Source organism: Myxocyprinus asiaticus, chromosome 37, assembly GCF_019703515.2.
Source record: "Myxocyprinus asiaticus isolate MX2 ecotype Aquarium Trade chromosome 37, UBuf_Myxa_2, whole genome shotgun sequence".
Taxonomy (NCBI): Eukaryota; Metazoa; Chordata; class Actinopteri; order Cypriniformes; family Catostomidae; genus Myxocyprinus; species Myxocyprinus asiaticus.
The window spans coordinates 16,793,067-16,810,256 of record NC_059380.1 but is presented as its reverse complement, the minus strand read 5'-3'; the positions used below and the strand labels follow the sequence as shown (position 1 = coordinate 16,810,256).

Sequence of the window (17,190 nt, the reverse complement as noted above, 5' to 3'; positions counted from 1 at the left end):
TCTGTTCCTCCACCTGTTTTCAGGTGAGCCAGGTAGGCCAGCATATGGCAGTGATGGACGTGACGGCCTAAAAGGACCTCCAGGTGTTCCTGGAATGCCAGGTGTACCCGGGCCACCTGGTCCTTCTGGCCTTAACGGATACTGCGAGCCATCCCAGTGCATCCTTCAAGTAGTTGCAGGTTCGATGTCTGCCAAGGAGTCAACCATGAAGGGACCAGATGGTCTATGAGTGGACAACCATCAGTGAGCTGCACATCAGAGTCCAGCGACTCATGACAGGAAAACTTGAGAGACTAATGAAATGACTCCCTCTACGAGGAGATTTCTATGTTGGTTGTATATGCAAGTGTTTTAAATACTTAAACACTAGTGTGAAGTGAACAACAGCATGAAGTCAGGCTGGATCAGTTCGTATTACAGTTCCCAGTGGCTCGGTCCCCCCTTTTACAAAAAGAAATTTTGTTTTTGACAATTATGGAGAGTTTGAATATTTCCATAAAAATGAAAATAAACCAAAATTGTCCCAGCAATAATGCAATCATAGTTTGCAAAAAAAAAAAAAAAAAAAAAAAAAAACACACGCTCAGGTTTGGTATGATTTCAATGTACTTTCCGTTATAAAGGTACTGGATGGTGTATATGACTTGGGCATACTTTTTTAAAACTTTGTAAATTTGTCAATAATGATTTCAGTTAAAAGTTTTGGGTTGTTTTAATCAGAGACATTATACAAATGTCTGTTTCGTTTCAGTTTTCAATGTTTAGAAAAATATCTAGGAGTTTTCTATATTCTTATTTATTATAGAAAGGTTCGATGTGACATCTGCGGTTGTGAAAAAGGGGAGAAAATAAAAGAATTTTGATAAAGCGCTGCATCTTTTTAATTTAAAAGTTAAAATCAGACTCTAGAGACAGTGCATTCCTTCAGTGTATCTTGTTTATTTTACTCTTAAATTGACAAAAATGTTGCAACTTCTTTCACCATAGTAAAACATATCCATTGATATAAATAGGTGATTTTACAGTACACATTTTCAAATACCGTACATAAAAAGTATAGAAATATTAAGTTACGCACATCAAATTAAAAGGCCTAAAAATGCCACCAAATTTGAGGTCCAGTTTTAAGTCAAAACACAAACATCACACTATTAACATGGCAGTAATAGGTAAACAAAGTTAGGATAAACAACAAAAACTAGTACTCCAACCTTCATTATATTTATTTAAAGACATTTTAATTTCCTCTATTCCTGTTTTTTTTTTTTTTCCTGCAAAAGACATGGACTGTGTTTACAAGCACACCAATATGCTGATAACTACTAAAAATCATCTTAAGAAAAAAATCAGGCAACAATTTACATGAGATCTGAAATGTATAAAATCATGACCACTCACGTGAGATGAGGACTCTAGTCATATCACTAACCTTAAAAAAGCTGTTTTATTCTACATGGGGCAGGGGCACCCTCATGGGTGCTGCCATTTTAGAATCACATGACCAGCTGAATACTACTCGCTTAATCTCAGTAACCATCTTGTTATTAGACACTTACACTCTTGGATTAAATTATGCATGGCTGACTGTGAATTTCTACAATGGCATCTTTAACTGAAGACTATTAATTTTGAATGATGCTGCATCCACACCACTAGGTGTCACTAAGTCCAAGATGACACTAACAAAAAGTTACTGACTGCTAGTTACTTTAAGGGGCAAACAATCTTCTCAAGTACATGAATGCAGATGCTTCTATCTACTCAAGCTCGAATTTGTGCGTAGTTAGTACACGTGACAGTCTCAACGTTGCCGGTATAACAGACAATAGTAGGAACTGTCCGCCTCTACGGTCAGTTTTCTCTTTTAAGCCAACTGCTGTCATGGCAGAGCAACAGTTTAAAAAGAATATAGCTGAACGAGTGAATTAAAGTCAATACATTTATAGCAATTACCTGAATAACAACACATCCAGTTTAATGGCACAGACTTTTGAAGGTAACTATCGACCCCTTAAGTACTGATGTTTTTACCACCATAGTAATGCAAGAATGCATGTTAAGTATGTTCAACCGGACCGTGCATTGGTAACACATTGGCCAAGCGCTCTGCTTTTGACGTCAAAACGTAAAAATGGATAAGCAAGCAAGAACCCTGGTAAATGTGTTTCCATGCAGAGCGAAATTGGTGTAAACCACTGAAATTGTAAACGCATAGATGTTTGCTCATTGCCCCGATTTTGCGTTGCATGTAAACACATTTACTGCCATTCTTAGCGGCTTATCCAATGTGCGCAAGTGTTGTGCGCATGCCTGTTTACACTTTGATGTCAAAAGCAGTGAATAATCAGATTATTTCAAATCTTATGTAAACACAGGTTTCTTACGTTGTCGGTTTTTTGAATAAGCTGATTTGTGATTGTTATCAGCGTATAGCTGTGCATGTACACGCTCATTGAGAAACCTCTCCAATGCCATTGACAACCTCCCCACTAAACGCTGTCTTTCTGCTGTAATAAGGCATTTATTTGAGATTTTTTTGGAGGCAGGCATTTATTACAGATAGACTAAAATTCATCAATAACACAAAATTAATAAATGTATATATAGATTCTTTTTTGTTAAACCATTTAGACAAAAGCATACTACGTGTTTGGCAATGGTGGAATTCACCATGTTCACCAACCATTAAAAACTTCATTGCAAACACCTAGCTCATGTTTAACTGCCCTTTAAAAACAAGCAAATAAGCACTTTAACTTGCTCACAGACGTTCTCCACAGGAACAATGTAAAACAGAAAAAAAAAAAAAAAACTTGCAATGAAATAAGATATATTTTTGTAACGGTATTCTCATAGTAACCAATTAAGAGAACAAACTACTCATGTTAGATGCAGATTCCGATTACACATTTTAGAAAGGCTGATCCACAAACTTCTACTGAATGCAGCAGTTGTTGCGGTGGCCGTTGGGATCCTTGAAGCGAAGTCGCATTTTGGGGTGATATTTCTCCAGATAGAAGAGCTGCTTGCTGTTAAATGCACCACGGCGCTTTCTGGAAAGCAATAAAATAAACATTCATCTTTAAGAAGACATTTTTACCAAAAAAATAAAAATGACTAAAAGTTTGCTCCAGTGCCAAACCTGAATGGAACAGGCTGGCTATTGTTGCAATGAGATTCATGCAAAAGAGAAGGTTTCAAGTTAACTTACTGCCGTATGAACTGAACAGCATCCTCGTATTTCATCCCGCACTCAATCAGGGCTAGGGCAACTAGCACTGGGGCTCTGTGGAAAAGAAACCAAATCTAAGCAATGGCTTTCCAGAGGTTCCAAAAAGAAAACAGTCTAATGATTTTAATATTCTAACTGTAACAAATTAATACCCTATATTAAAACGTACATGAATTGTGTTACTTTTACTTAATTCTTGAATATATTGTATGCACACACTTAAAACACTACATATATTGAATCACTTAAAATTACCTTCCAAGGCCTGCTACACAATGTACAGCAATACAGCAGCCTGGCTCATCCCTAAACTTAACCCTAAGCAGATTTAACCAATCATCAACGATCTGGTTAGAGGGAGGAGCTCCATCATCAAAGGGCCAATCCTGCACAAGGCACAAGTAAAATAAATAAAAACTACTGCCAAAAATTTAGTTCAAGGAAAAAAACATACTTCAATGTAGTTTGTAAACATGTCATAACTATTCATTTTAGTGAACTGGGACATTTGGACTTACCAAAACCTGAATCCCTTCTTTAACCACCATGTTTGCATCATACGTGGCTTCACAAACTCTAACAACAGTGGTCACCCCATACTTCTTCAGTTCCTGATGGGTGGGAGGGCCATAATGTTAGTGAGGTAATGTTCTGCAGTAACAATAATTATGAACACCTCTTTAATTATGAACTTCAATTCAATTCAGTGACATCATGTCACTGTGCTGAAAAGGTCTAAACGAACACTCACCTCAATGAATTTGTGAAGAGTTGCATTAGTGGGGTTGTGGGTAATGAGAAATCTCATGTTTTTGTAAGTGATCTCAACTGGGGCAGGTCGATTTATACGAGCCATTTTTGACTACTCAGAATGGCTTCAGAATCTTTAAAAACTAATGGGAGAAACGCTCTCCTGTAACAAAAATTGGCGGATAAAATCAGGAGAAAGAGCTATGACCTGGTGGAGGTGGGTTGGATTAAGAGTGAGAAAAATGAAGAAAAAAAAACAAACAGGAAAAACAATTTTTAGAAAACAAGGCTGGTCCTCTGGTGAGGGTGAGAGTGAAGACGCAGGGCCGGCAAGGGCAGTGCACTTCAAGAGATCTTTTTTACCCCATCCAGACCCGTCGACTGCTGTGGACGCCCGCTCTCCAAGCCTGTTCCCGCCAACGTTAAAACTGTAACACAAGTCTATCTTCCGATGAGGTAGCGAGGCTCACCGTTCACTTCTCTGCATAAATGCCGTGCTGAGCCTGGCAGTAGTCCCCACTGCCCTTCAGAAACTCCATAAATGTGTGACCGAAAACACCACAGAACTGCTGCAAGGACACAAGGAACAAAACACAAGCCGTTGGGACATTATTGGGAGTGTTAGCGCCGCCAGTTTTCATTAATGTTATATTAATCATTCACTGATTTCCCAAAACATAGGCCTAATTTCCAGTAGTTGTCAAATGCTGGATGCTGATATGTAGAGAGCAGTGCGGCCTATGGCCAATACAATTTTGATATATTATATATACACATTGACAAGGCTGCACAAATGTTTTGGAATAGATACGAGGAACTACTTAAATGTTGTTCATCAGCCAAGATGGCACAGTTATCGGCCAATGTCAAATATAATCTCAAACAGGTCTATGACTAATTTCCAGTCAAGCAACAAATAACTCAGAAGTCAATACCTTTCTAACAGCATTAAATTAACCTTAACTCCTTTTCCTATAAACAGAATGACTCAAGAGGTGAGTCAGTAAGAAGTATGCGGACCACTGTCAGCTGCATCTCAAATAAAACACTTGAGCAGGAGTGTAAACCGGTTCAGATGAGATTTCTGGGAAAATTGGCTTCTGAGGCTGGAAATCTTCATGTCACTACGGTGAGGACGCACACGTGTATCAGGCAGGTCTATGGGATTTGAGACACTAAGCCTCTTTAGCAAATCCCTTTAAAAAACACAATAAAACTAAAGCAGCAGTCTCTTAAACTGTCATGTAATTTAAATGAAAGGCACAGCTTGTTGGTCGGGTTATTTTCCAAACGTGTCCATGGAAATCGAGAGAAAAGGCCCCAAGCTAGGGCCATTAAAACGATCAGATCTTTATTTTACGAATAAAATCAGCCCACTTCTAAGTATGCTCAAATATTTGAATTCAATAACCGGTTTAATGCTTTGTACAGACCAAAACACACTATTAACACCAACATTAGATTATTAATTTGTATTGACACAAAGACATATGGTTGGCTAATTTTAGCAATGCGAAAACAACACTCTGCAACAAAACCCCATTTTAACATCGTAACGCTCTCTGCCTTCCACATACTTTATTTCACTTGAATGAATAAAAAAAAATACGAAATAAAACAGGAAACGTCGTGCTCAGCTCCCATCGATGTAGCTGTGTGGCTAACTTTAGTACAGCTAACCTTTTACTTAAAACAACGTTACAGCTATAAAATCTAATATGTATAACATTATACATCATATTCAACACGTTTACAATAAAATAAGATGCATTTAACATATAGTAGTTTAAACCGTGATCGTTAAGAAAAGCTGTTTTGCTCTCATGCTAATTAGCACCCAAGAGGAGCTCGAGACAAAAACAGACGATCATGCCGTTTCCAAACATTCACATTTATATGTCAAAAGTTTTACTTACTGGGATATGCTTACTCATTGAAGATTGTAGCTTAATCATAAAGCCGGTCCGGAGAAAACTGTGCGCTGAAATTGTTGTGGTGTTTGACCATACAGCACTCCCGTGTGTAATGAGAGTCTCCGGTAACCGGTTACAGCTGGACTCAAGAAACCGCACCCTCACCCTACACAGACACTTCTACACATACAAGTTACTCACTCACATGATTTTACCACAATTTATTTACACATGAAAATGTCAATTATACATAAAATAACAATGACAATGATACTAATAATTAAATAATAATAATTATTATTGTGTATTAACATACATTTGCAGTATAAACACTATGATTTTTATATATATATATATATATATATATATATATATATATATATATATATATATATATATATATATATATATATACACACACACACAGGTGCTGGTCATATAATTAGAATATCATTAAAAAGTTGATTTATTTCACTAATTCCATTCAAAAAGTGAAACTTGTATATTATATTCATTCATTACACACAGACTGATATTTCAAATGTTTATTTCTTTTAATTTTGATGATTATAACTGACAACTAAGGAAAATCCCAAATTCAGTATCTCAGAAAATTAGAATATTACTTAAGACCAATACAAAGAAAGGATTTTTAGAAATCTCGGCCAACTGAAAAGTATGAACATGAAAAGTATGAGCATGTACAGCACTCAATACTTAGTTGGGGCTCCTTTTGCCTGAATTACTGCAGCAATGCGGCGTGGCATGGAGTCGATCAGTCTGTGGCACTGCTCAGGTGTTATGAGAGCCCAGGTTGCTCTGATAGTGGCCTTCAGCTCTTCTGCATTGTTGGGTCTGGCATATCGCATCATCCTCTTCACAATACCCCATAGATTTTCTATGGGGTTAAGGTCAGGCGAGTTTGCTGGCCAATTAAGAACAGGGATACCATGGTCCTTAAACCAGATACTGGTTGCTTTGGCACTGTGTGCAGGTGCCAAGTCCTGTTGGAAAATGCAATCTGCATCTCCATAAAGTTGGTCAGCAGCAGGAAGCATGAAGTGCTCTAAAACTTCCTGGTATATGGCTGCGTTGACCTTGGACCTCAGAAAACACAGTGGACCAACACCAGCAGATGACATGGCACCCCAAACCATCACTGACTGTGGAAACTTTACACTGGACCTCAAGCAACATGGATTGTGTGCCTCTCCTCTCTTCCTCCAGACTCTGGGACCCTGATTTCCAAAGGAAATGCAAAATTTACTTTCATCAGAGAACATAACTTTGGACCACTCAGCAGCAGTCCAGTCCTTTTTGTCTTTAGCCCAGGCGAGACGCTTCAGACGCTGTCTGTTGTTCAAGAGTGGCTTGACACAAGGAATGCGACAGCTGAAACCCATGTCTTGCATACATCTGTGCGTAGTGGTTCTCCCCCACATTTTTGAATGGGTTTTGTTTCACAATCCTCTCCAGGGTGTGGTTATCCCTATTGCTTGTACACTTTTTTCTACCACATCTTTTCCTTCCCTTCGCCTCTCTATTAATGTGCTTGGACACAGAGCTCTGTGAACAGCCAGCCTCTTTTGCAATGACCTTTTGTGTCTTGCCCTCCTTGTGCAACGTGTCAATGGTTGTCTTTTGGACAACTGTCAAGTCAGCAGTCTTCCCCATGATTGTGTAGCGTACAGAACTAGACTGAGAGACCATTTAAAGGCCTTTGCTAATTAGCTGATTAGAGTGTGGCACCAGGTGTCTTCAATATTGAACCTTTTCACAATATTCTAATTTTCTGAGATACTGAATTTGGGATTTTCCTTAGTTGTCAGTTATAATCATCAAAATTAAAAGAAATAAACATTTGAAATATATCAGTCTGTGTGTAATGAATGAATATAATATACAAGTTTCACTTTTTGAATGGAATTAGTGAAATAAATCAACTTTTTGATGATATTCTAATTATATGACCAGCACCTGTATATATATATATATATATATATATATATATATATATATATATATATACAGTAAGGATTTACAATGGTAAGCTTTTCTGATGACCCAGAATTTTTCAACTTTACATCTATATCAGTTGAGTGACACATTCAAAGTCATAGTGTGAATATATAACGTAATATTTCTAAATAGCAGGATTTTTTTTTAAATACAGCCATGTCATAATTATTCAACCCCTATTGCATGTAGCTGTTTCTTAAATATGTAAGGCTACACAAGTAATTGTTTTAAAACAAAATTAAGTCATCAATCTGCAATGGCACTTTTTTAAGTTTTAAAATGTAAGTTTAGCGTTGTAAGCAAAAATGTATTTCTATGCAAAAAATGCAATTAAAAATAAGCTGACTCAAAAGCTAATAGAGGAGATTATTTCATTACACAAGAAAGGTCATGGCTAAAAGTACATTTCCAAGGCACTTCAATTTCCAATAGACAAAGTTGGCAGCACCATTCATACATTTTTTAAATATGGTACAACAGCAACCTTCTTGGGGTGTGGAAGAAACCCAAACTTCACCAAGGGAAATGTTGACTTGAATATTCAAAAAGTAATTAGGAAAGACCTGTGGAGTCCTGGAAGAAGGTTTTATAGACGTATGACACTAAACTGAAAATGAGTTTTAGACCCATGGGTCAGCAGTACGTCTGGAGTAAGATGACAAGGTGATGACAAGAACGACACCATCCCCACAGTCAAGCATGGAGGTGGGTCAGTCCTGTTATGGGGGTGTTTTGCAGCTGCAGGAAATGGCTATCCTGACTATGTGACTGACACCATGGATTCTTTCAGGTATCAGGCCATTTTGGCATGAAAAATGTGATGCCTTCAGTGTGTAAATTGAAGCTCAGTGATCACTGGATTTTCCAGCAAGACAATAACACCAAGGATACATCCAAGTTGTCCAAAATCTGGTTCAGGGATAGGTCGTGGAATGTCCTTAAATGGCCCTTTCAGTCCATCATTAAAATCCCATTGCAAACCTTTGTTGGGATTTCAAGGAAGCAGTGGGAGCACAGAAACCAAAGAATGTCAATGAGCTGGAAGCTTTTGCTCATGAGAAATGTGTAAAAATTCTAATAGAGAGGTGTCCGAAGCCTGAGAACACTTACCTGAAACATTTATTTGCTGTTATTAAGGATAAAGGATGCTCCACATATGATTGACTTTGGGGGTTGAATATTTTTGACATGACATTTGTGGAGAGAATTAGTTATTTTTTATTTAAAAATTTGGGTAAACTGAACTCTTTGTTCTCAAAATCACTCCAATGTGTATTAAAAACTTACTTTGTTTACTGAGGTTTTAGTAGATATGTTTTAATTCACATCACCAGAATGTATTGTTGGTCAGGGGGGTTGAATAATTTTGATTGCAACTGTATATAACTGTATATACACTACCGGTCAAAAGTTTTGAAACACTTGACTGAAATGTTTCTCATGATCTTAAAAATCTTTTGATCTGAAGGCATATGCTTAAATGTTTGAAATTAGTTTTGTATACAAAAATATAATTGTGCCACCATATTAATTTATTTCATTATAAAACTAAAATTTAATTAAAAAAATTTAAAAAAAGTTTTTGAAATTGATGACTTGGACCAAATAATAAAGAAAAGCAGCCAATAAGTGCCCAACATAGATGGGAACTCCTTCAATACTGTTTAAAAAGCATCCCAGGGTGATACCTCAAGATGTTGATTGAGAAAATGTCAAGAGTACATGTCTGCAAATTCTAGGCAAAGGGTGACTACTTTGAAGATGCTAAAATATAACACAGTTTTGATTTATTTTGGATTTTGTTTAGTCACAACATAATTCCCATAGTTCCATTTATGTTATTCCATAGTTTTGATGACTTTACTATTATTCTAAAATGTGAAGAAAAAAAATTATAATAAAGAATGAGTAAGTGTTTCAAAACTTTTGACCGGTAGTATATATATATATATATATATAATTAAAATTGAGATATAATGTAATATGAATTGTTGTTATATACTGTATATTATTGTATGTTATTAAAATCATAGTGTTTATACTACAAATGTATGTTAATACACAATAATAATAATTATTTTATATATATATATATATATATATATATATATATATATATATATAATGCGGCCAAAACTTTGGAATAATGTGCAGATTTTGCTGTTTCGGAAGGAAATTGGTACTTTAATTCACCAAAGTGGCATTCAACAGATCACAAAGTATAGTCAGGACATTACTGATGTAAAAAACAGCACCATCACTATTTGAAAAAAAGTCATTTTTGATCAAATCTAGACAGGCCCCATTTCCAGCAGCCGTCACTCCAACACCTTATCCTTGAGTAATCATGCTAAATTGCTAATTTGGTACTAGAAAATCACTTGCTGTTACAACAGACACAATTGAAAGCTATTTGGTTCGTTAAATGAAACTTAACATTGTTGTTGTCTTTGTCTTTGAGTTTCCACAGTATGCAATAGACTGGCATGTCTTAAGGTCAATATTAGGTAAAAAATGGCAAAAAAGAAACAGATTTCTCTAGAAACTCATCAGTCAATCATTGTTTTGAGGAAAGAAGACTATACAATGCTTGAAATTGCCAAAAAACTGAAGATTTCCTACAAAGGTGTACACTACAGTCTTCAAAGACAAAGGACAACTGGCTCTAACAAGGACAGAAAGAGATGTGGAAGGCCAGATGTACAACTAAACAAGAGAATAAGTACATCAGAGTCTCTAGTTTGAGAAATAGATGCCTCACATGTCCTCAGCTGACAGCTTCATTGAATTCTACCCGTTCAACACCGGTTTCATGTACAACAGTAAAGAGAAGACTCAGGGGTGCAGGCCTTATGGGAAGTATTGCAAAGACAAAAGCCACTTTTGAAACAGAAAATCAAAAAGAAAAGGTTAGAGTGGGCAAAGAAACACAAACATTGGACAACAGATAATTGGAAAAGAGTGTTATGGTTCTTAACCCCATTGAGCTTTTGAGGGATCAGCTAGACTGTAAGGTGTGTGAGAAGTGCCCAACAAGACAGCCACATCTATGGCAAGAGCTACAGGAAGTGTGGGGTGAAATGTCACCTGAGTATCTGGACAAACTGACAGCTAGAATGCCAAGGATCTGCAAAGCTGTCATTGCTGCACATAGAGGATTTTTTGATGAGAATTCTTTGAAGTAGTTTAAGAAGTTCTAAATTTTTTTTTTTTTACATTTGTAATAGTAATTTTTCACATTATTAATGACCTGATTATACATTGTGATCCATTGAATGCCACTTTGGTGAATTAAAGTATCAGTTTCTTTCCATAAGAGCAAAATCTGTACATTATTCCAAACTTTTGGTCGCCAATGTATATATATATATATATACTGTATACTGTATACTGTATATATATATATATATATATATATATATATATATATATATATATATATATATATGCATACATATTCTTATTTACTGTATGTATTGCATTGTGTAGCTTTTATTTACAGTATATGAGTACATTAACATTTATTCATTTAGCAGATCCAAAGAGACTTACAAATGAGGAAAAACACAAGTAACTGATCATAAGAGCAAACAATATCAGTGGTGTCGCATGACAAATTTCAAGAACAGACCAAGCTGGAACTGAATTATGCTAGACAGTATAAATAAATATTTTAGAAAGTGCCTATATAGCTACATATAAAGGTCCTGAATGCAATATATTTATTTAACTACAGCTAATGTTCTCACTGTAAATACAAGACCAGGGCCTACACATATTTGTCTTGTTCTCATATTGATCATCATAACACATAATCTACATACTGTAGGTTAAACATGATTGTGTAAATGTATGCAGGAGATCTGACCTTTTCAAAGAATTGATTTAGGTTTATGATTTTTTTTTTTTTTTTTTTTTAAAGCTAACAGATAAAACTACAAACTAAAATCATATGTCATGGCTTATTCACTAATAATAACCTCTCTTTCAAACAACTGCATCTTTCTAGTGATGTGATGAATGGTGTGTTGTGGGCTGTTGAAAACAGCTGATGTGCAAAACCTCACAATAGATGAGTAGGACTGAACAGTCTGGACGGTTCATGCATTAGGTTGGGGAGAGAAAGTGAAATGATTGGTTTGTTTCTGTCTCTGTTATTCAGTTGTGTGGGCCACTTTGATTGGGGGCAGAAACTAATTACTTTCCAGGCATTCATGTAAAAAAAATTTGCAAAATGCAAGAATCTGAGGAATCCAGAGATCAGGTAAAACTTTCTATCTGCAAACTTTCTTATCTGCAAGAAGACTAACTGCAATTTCTTTCTCTTTTTTTTCATAAGTTGGATGAATTTGGTTCTCCTTTTGGCTTTTTGTGTTGTGTGTAATATTCGGTTTTAAAGCCACAAATATTACACATTATACAAATATTATCTTCTTCAGGAAACAATTCCAGACCAGGTGGATGGAGGAAGTTTGAGTGCAGGAAAGATTAGGGGTGTAAAGGCAAACGAGAAGCGTCTTTCCTCATCTGACTGGGACAGAAAAGAAATATCTGTGCCCCTTGTGCCATCAAATGTACCAGTTCCAGGCCCATCAAACAACCCCATCCTCATTTCCTTTGGCCCTCCTCATCATTGTCCCTCTGTTTCCAGTGAGTCCCAGTACCAGGGTTTCTCCCAGGAGGATGACTACACTAACAGGGATGGGTGGAGAAGGGAAACCAAGCAACGTCACCCACCGACTAACGAGGGTCACGTCCCCAAGCAAACAATGGAGGAACTGAGAAGCGTGTTGGGTGAGAGCTCCCTTTTGAGCGCAAAAGGGCAAGATGAGGGAAGGAGTTACCCTCCGGGGCAAAGGCTAGATTGTAAACCAGATCAAGTAGCATCCAAGAATTTCACCACCTTCAAGCCCCTTTCAGAGATCTCTAAGAACGCCTCCAAACTAAGAGAAGGAAATTCCTCTAGTTGGGATTCTGGTGGGTCATCGAGGACTGATGGACCCCCAGGCAGATCCTCTGGTGTGAATTCACCCACTGTTGAGAGATCCCCCTGGGATGAAGTTAGCACATCACACACAGGTCAGTGTGTTTCTTTGGCCTTTCTGCTATTTGTAACAAATCACATTCTTGTTGCTTGAACCATTGTTAATTCTAGGGCTGGTAGTAGTGATATTTTAGCAATCTTTTATTGTACCATTAAAACTAATGATATTCAGTTGCTTTTAGTTGTCTCATTGTTATGTTTTATTTTATTTCATATTTCCACAAGAAAACAAGGAGAGCTCCCAGGCACACTCTTTCGCATCTCAAAGCTTCATCTCTGATGTTGAGCACATAAAACAGCATATTGCCTGTGAAAATATAAGCTTTGTTCGCTTTGAGGCCACTGATCTTCATGGCGTATCCCGATCCAAGACTGTTCCAGCTCGGTTCTTTCATGTAAATGCTTAACTGCTAATGCCTTTTATTATTTTTATTTTTTATTTTATCCTTATCCTTGTTCAGTAGACATTATATTCTCAAAAACGTAAACTAATATCCTGGGTTCAATACAAGATAAGCTCAATCCACAGCATTTGTGCAATAAGGTTAATTACCACAAAAAAATAATTTCATCTAGTCCCCATTTTCTTTAAAAAATAAAAAATCGGGGGCCTGGGTAGCTCAGCGAGTAAAGAGACTGACTACCACCCCTGGAATTGCGAGTTCGAATCCAGGGCGTGCTGAGTGACTCCAGCCAGGTCTCCTAAGCAACCAAATTGGCCTGGTTGCTAGGGAGGGTAGAGTCACATGGGGTAACCTCCTCGTGGTCGCTATAATGTGGTTCTCGCTCTCGGTGGGGCGTGTGGTGAGTTGTGCGTGGATGCCGCGGAGAATAGTGTGAAGCCTCCACACGTGCTATGTCTCCGCAGTAATGTGCTCAACAAGCCACGTGATAAGATGCATGGACTGACGGTCTCAGATGTGGAGGCAACTGAGATTCGTCCTCCGCCACCCAGATTGAGGTGAGTCACTATGCCACCTCAAGGACTGAGAGCGCATTGGAAATTGGGCATTCCAAATTGGGGAGAAAAGGGGAGAAAATCAAAAAGACACTGACTACCACCCCTGGAGTCGCAAGTTCGAATCCAGGGCATGCTGAGTGACTCTAGCCAGGTCTCCTAAGCAGCCAAATTGGCCCAGTTGCTAGGGAGGGTAGAGTCACATGGGGTAACCTCCTCGTGGTCACGATTAAGTGGTTCTCGCTCTCAATGGGGCGCGTGGTAAGTTGTGCGTGGATCACGGAGTGTAGCATGAGTCTCCACTTGCTGTGAGTCTCTGTGGTGTTATGCACAGCGAGTCCCGTGATAAGATGTGCGGATTGACGGTCTCAGTATTGAAGGCAACTGAGACTTGTCCTCCGCCACCCGGATTGAGGTGAGTAACCGCACAACCACGAGGACCTAGTAAGTAGTGGGATTTGGACATTCCAAAAAGAAAAGGGGATAAAATTTAAAATATAAAAAAAAAAAAGAAAAAAGAAAATAATTGAGGTTACAATGAGGCACTTACAAAGGAAGTGAACTGGACCAATTTGTGGAGGGTTAAAAGGCAGAAATGTTAAGCTTATAATTTTATAAAAGCACTTACATTAATTCTTCTGTTAAAACTTCTTATTTGAGCTGTAAAGTTGTTCAACTCATCGTTTTTAGTCGTTTTAGGGTTTTGAGTGTTTATGGCGTTATGTTGGAATGGGAACAAAGTTGGAAAATTTTATAAAACTTTACACAGAAAAGATTTTATCACACGAAAATTATGTTTACACACATATAGTTCACGTCTTGAGGCTATACTTTTGAAACATAATTATTTTAATGTTTACAAATTTGCCCCAGTAATTTCCATTGGCACACTTTAACCCAGATTTTTGCTTTTTTTAAAGAAAAGGAGGGACTAGTCAAAATCATTTTTTGTGGTAATCAACATCATACCACAAATGATGTCGATTGAGCTTAACTTGTATTGAACCCAAAATTAAATTTTAGTGATAGCTGTTTAGTGTTTCTTGCAATGATCATGATCTTAGTTTTGAAAATAGTGGAAAAGTTCAAAGAAAAAAAAAAATATTTCAGTATTCAAAAACATTATTCTTCATTGATACCACAGGAAAAAGCTCTATATGGTATTCCTATGCCAAGAAGCTACCTGGAGTTAACCTTGAGCCCCAAAGTTAATGAGGTTGATCATCCAAGTGCAGCCAACTTCAGCAGTGATGTTCTCCTGGTCCCAGATCTCTCCACATTCCAGATCCTCCCCTGGGCAGACCAGACCGCTCGTCTCATCTGTGACCCTTGTACGATCACAGGAGTTCCACTTCGCACATCACCCCGCCTTATAGCCAAGCAGATGCTGGGTCAACTCCAGAGCATGGGATTCTCTCTCCACTCCTCCTTCACGTATGAGTGTTGTATCTTTGGGTCCCCGGAGAGATTGGGCCCTAAGGCAGTGTTCTTTCCTGCCACCACTCTGTTGAGCAACTATGATCTACCCTTCCTACAGAAGCTAGTCAGGGGAATGTACAACATGGGTGTGGACGTTGAGAGCTTTTCATCTGCCAATGGACCAGGACAGATGGAGATTTGCTTCAAACCCAGGTTCGGGATCGAGGCTGCTGACAGTGCCTTCACCTTTCGTACAGGAATCAAAGAGATGGCGAGGAAGTACGACTACATTGCCACCTTTTTCACAGATGACAGCATTCACAATTCTGGGTTACTCTCCCACAGCCTCTGGGATGCCAGTGGAAGAAGGAGCCTCTTCCATTCTGGCAATGGAGAACTGTCGGAGATCGGCAGGAAGTGGCTCTCAGGTCTTCTCCACCACTCTCCTGCACTAAGCTGCCTCTTGGCTCCAGGGATCAGCTGTCGGAACCAGCTTTCCAAAGGCAAGAAAGATTCCAAGCACCAGCTTTATGCCACATGCGGCTGCAACGACAACAGCTGCACCTTCAACGTGAAGGTTCATGGTGGACGGGAGACACATATTGACAACAAGCTGGGTTCGGCAATGGCGAACCCATACGTAGTGTTGGCAGCCACAATAGCAGCAGGACTGGATGGTATTAGGCGTAATATCAATGCTGAACAAGCTATAAGCCGAGCTCCCATGCAGCAGAAACAGTTCCCAATCCCTGTTAAAATGGACGATGCTTTAGTGGCCCTGGCAGAGGACAGTGTGATACGTAGTGAGCTGGGAGAACCATTTGTGCAGTATTTTATTGCCATGAAGAGCATTGAGATTGAAACCCAAGAGCAGGACGCCGACAGAAACAAGGGACTTGAGTATTTTATTTAAAGATATAAAATTCCAAGCTATTGCTGAATCTGGTGAATGATTTTGTGTATTTGAAACAGTTAAAAAATACATTTCTTGACCCTCTGATGTAGTATTGAAGAGAAATAATTCCTCCTTTGGCAACAAGTAAAAAAAATAAAATCATGCAACTGACACACTGACTGGTTTAATTTACAGAATCTACATAATTTAAATGCAAAGTAATTAATTCCAGCCTCATGCCGGAATAGAATAAACTATGAAGCTAATGTATCACTATACTTCAATAGTGATAGATGGTATGATGAATAGATAATCAAAGTTTCAACTTTTTAAATTTGTTGCGCTAGGTCTTTAAAGGGATAGTTCACCCAAAAAATTAAAATTCTCTCATCATGCCATCCCAGATGCTCTGACTTCCTTTCTTCTGCAGAACAAAAATGAAGATTTTATGAAGAATATTTAAGCTCTGAAGGTCCATACAATGCAAGTGAATGGTGACCAGAATTCAGATGGTCCAAAAAGGACATAAAGGCAGCATAAAATTAATCCAGTCGTCAAATCCTTGTCTTCTGAAACGATATGATAGGTGAAGGTGAGAAACAGATAAATATTTAAGCCCTATTTTTTAACTATCAATCTCCACCTTTGACCAGCCCAGACTAATAAGTTGGTTGAATGTGAAAGTGAAAGTCACTTCCACACCAGAATGTAGAACTAAATGTGAAAGTGTAGATTTTCAGTAAAAAAAGTACTTAAATATTGATCTGTTTCTCACCCACACTTATAATATCTCTTCAGAAGATGGGGATTTAACCACTGGAGTCTTATGAATTACTTTTATATTGCCTTTACATCCCTTTTGGATCTTTAAAGGTCTGGTCACCATTCACTTGCATTGTGAGGACCTACAGAGCTGAAAACTAGAATCCATCAGGACTCAAATATTTCATGATGGGTTCT

General features: G+C 37.9%; 3 protein-coding genes across 4 annotated transcripts in view; 2 read left to right on the top strand and 1 right to left on the bottom strand.

The window, feature by feature from the left end:
• LOC127428007 (collagen alpha-1(IX) chain-like) overlaps positions 1-841 on the top strand; it is a 28,062-nt gene extending 27,221 nt beyond the window's left edge. Inside the window, exon 32 of the mRNA XM_051676039.1 lies at positions 24-841. Coding sequence (XP_051531999.1) covers positions 24-229 — 206 coding nt within the window. The 3' untranslated portion in view covers positions 230-841. The remainder of the gene's footprint in view (positions 1-23) is intronic.
• Positions 842-919: 78 nt separating this feature from the next.
• LOC127428008 (protein tyrosine phosphatase type IVA 1-like) lies at positions 920-6,057 on the bottom strand. Of its 2 annotated transcripts, XM_051676041.1 has the most exons (7): positions 5,899-6,057; positions 4,346-4,551; positions 3,984-4,145; positions 3,751-3,843; positions 3,488-3,618; positions 3,212-3,286; positions 920-3,053 (listed from the first exon to the last, which is right to left on the bottom strand). In XM_051676041.1, exons 3-7 carry the CDS (start codon positions 4,086-4,088, stop codon positions 2,936-2,938), a joined length of 522 nt encoding a protein of 173 aa, XP_051532001.1. In that variant the 5' UTR covers positions 4,089-4,145; positions 4,346-4,551; positions 5,899-6,057; the 3' UTR covers positions 920-2,935. The 2 variants fall into 2 exon arrangements, with proteins under 2 accessions (XP_051532001.1, XP_051532000.1); XM_051676040.1 differs by having other exon boundaries at positions 3,984-4,551.
• A 5,957-nt stretch (positions 6,058-12,014) lies between these two features.
• Positions 12,015-16,401, top strand: LOC127427999 (lengsin-like). Its single transcript, XM_051676030.1, has 4 exons — positions 12,015-12,178; positions 12,354-12,993; positions 13,184-13,353; positions 15,061-16,401. Exons 1-4 carry the CDS (start codon positions 12,149-12,151, stop codon positions 16,246-16,248), a joined length of 2,028 nt encoding a protein of 675 aa, XP_051531990.1. The 5' UTR covers positions 12,015-12,148; the 3' UTR covers positions 16,249-16,401.
• The last annotated feature ends 789 nt before the right edge of the window (positions 16,402-17,190 follow it).

Bases quoted from the DNA above. Each gene is read 5' to 3' on its own strand.
- LOC127427999 (XM_051676030.1), top strand. From the start codon at position 12,149: ATGCAAGAATCTGAGGAATCCAGAGATCAG. The intron at 12,179-12,353 runs GTAAAACTTTCT...TATCTTCTTCAG, and splicing joins CTGAGGAATCCAGAGATCAG to GAAACAATTCCAGACCAGGT. The intron at 12,994-13,183 runs GTCAGTGTGTTT...TATTTCCACAAG, and splicing joins AGTTAGCACATCACACACAG to AAAACAAGGAGAGCTCCCAG.
- LOC127428008 (XM_051676040.1), bottom strand. From the start codon at position 4,088: ATGGCTCGTATAAATCGACCTGCCCCAGTTGAGATCACTTACAAAAAC. The intron at 3,287-3,487 runs GTAATTTTAAGT...TCTTTTCCACAG, and splicing joins TGTGTAGCAGGCCTTGGAAG to AGCCCCAGTGCTAGTTGCCC. The intron at 3,054-3,211 runs GTAAGTTAACTT...ATTGCTTTCCAG, and splicing joins GCTGTTCAGTTCATACGGCA to AAAGCGCCGTGGTGCATTTA.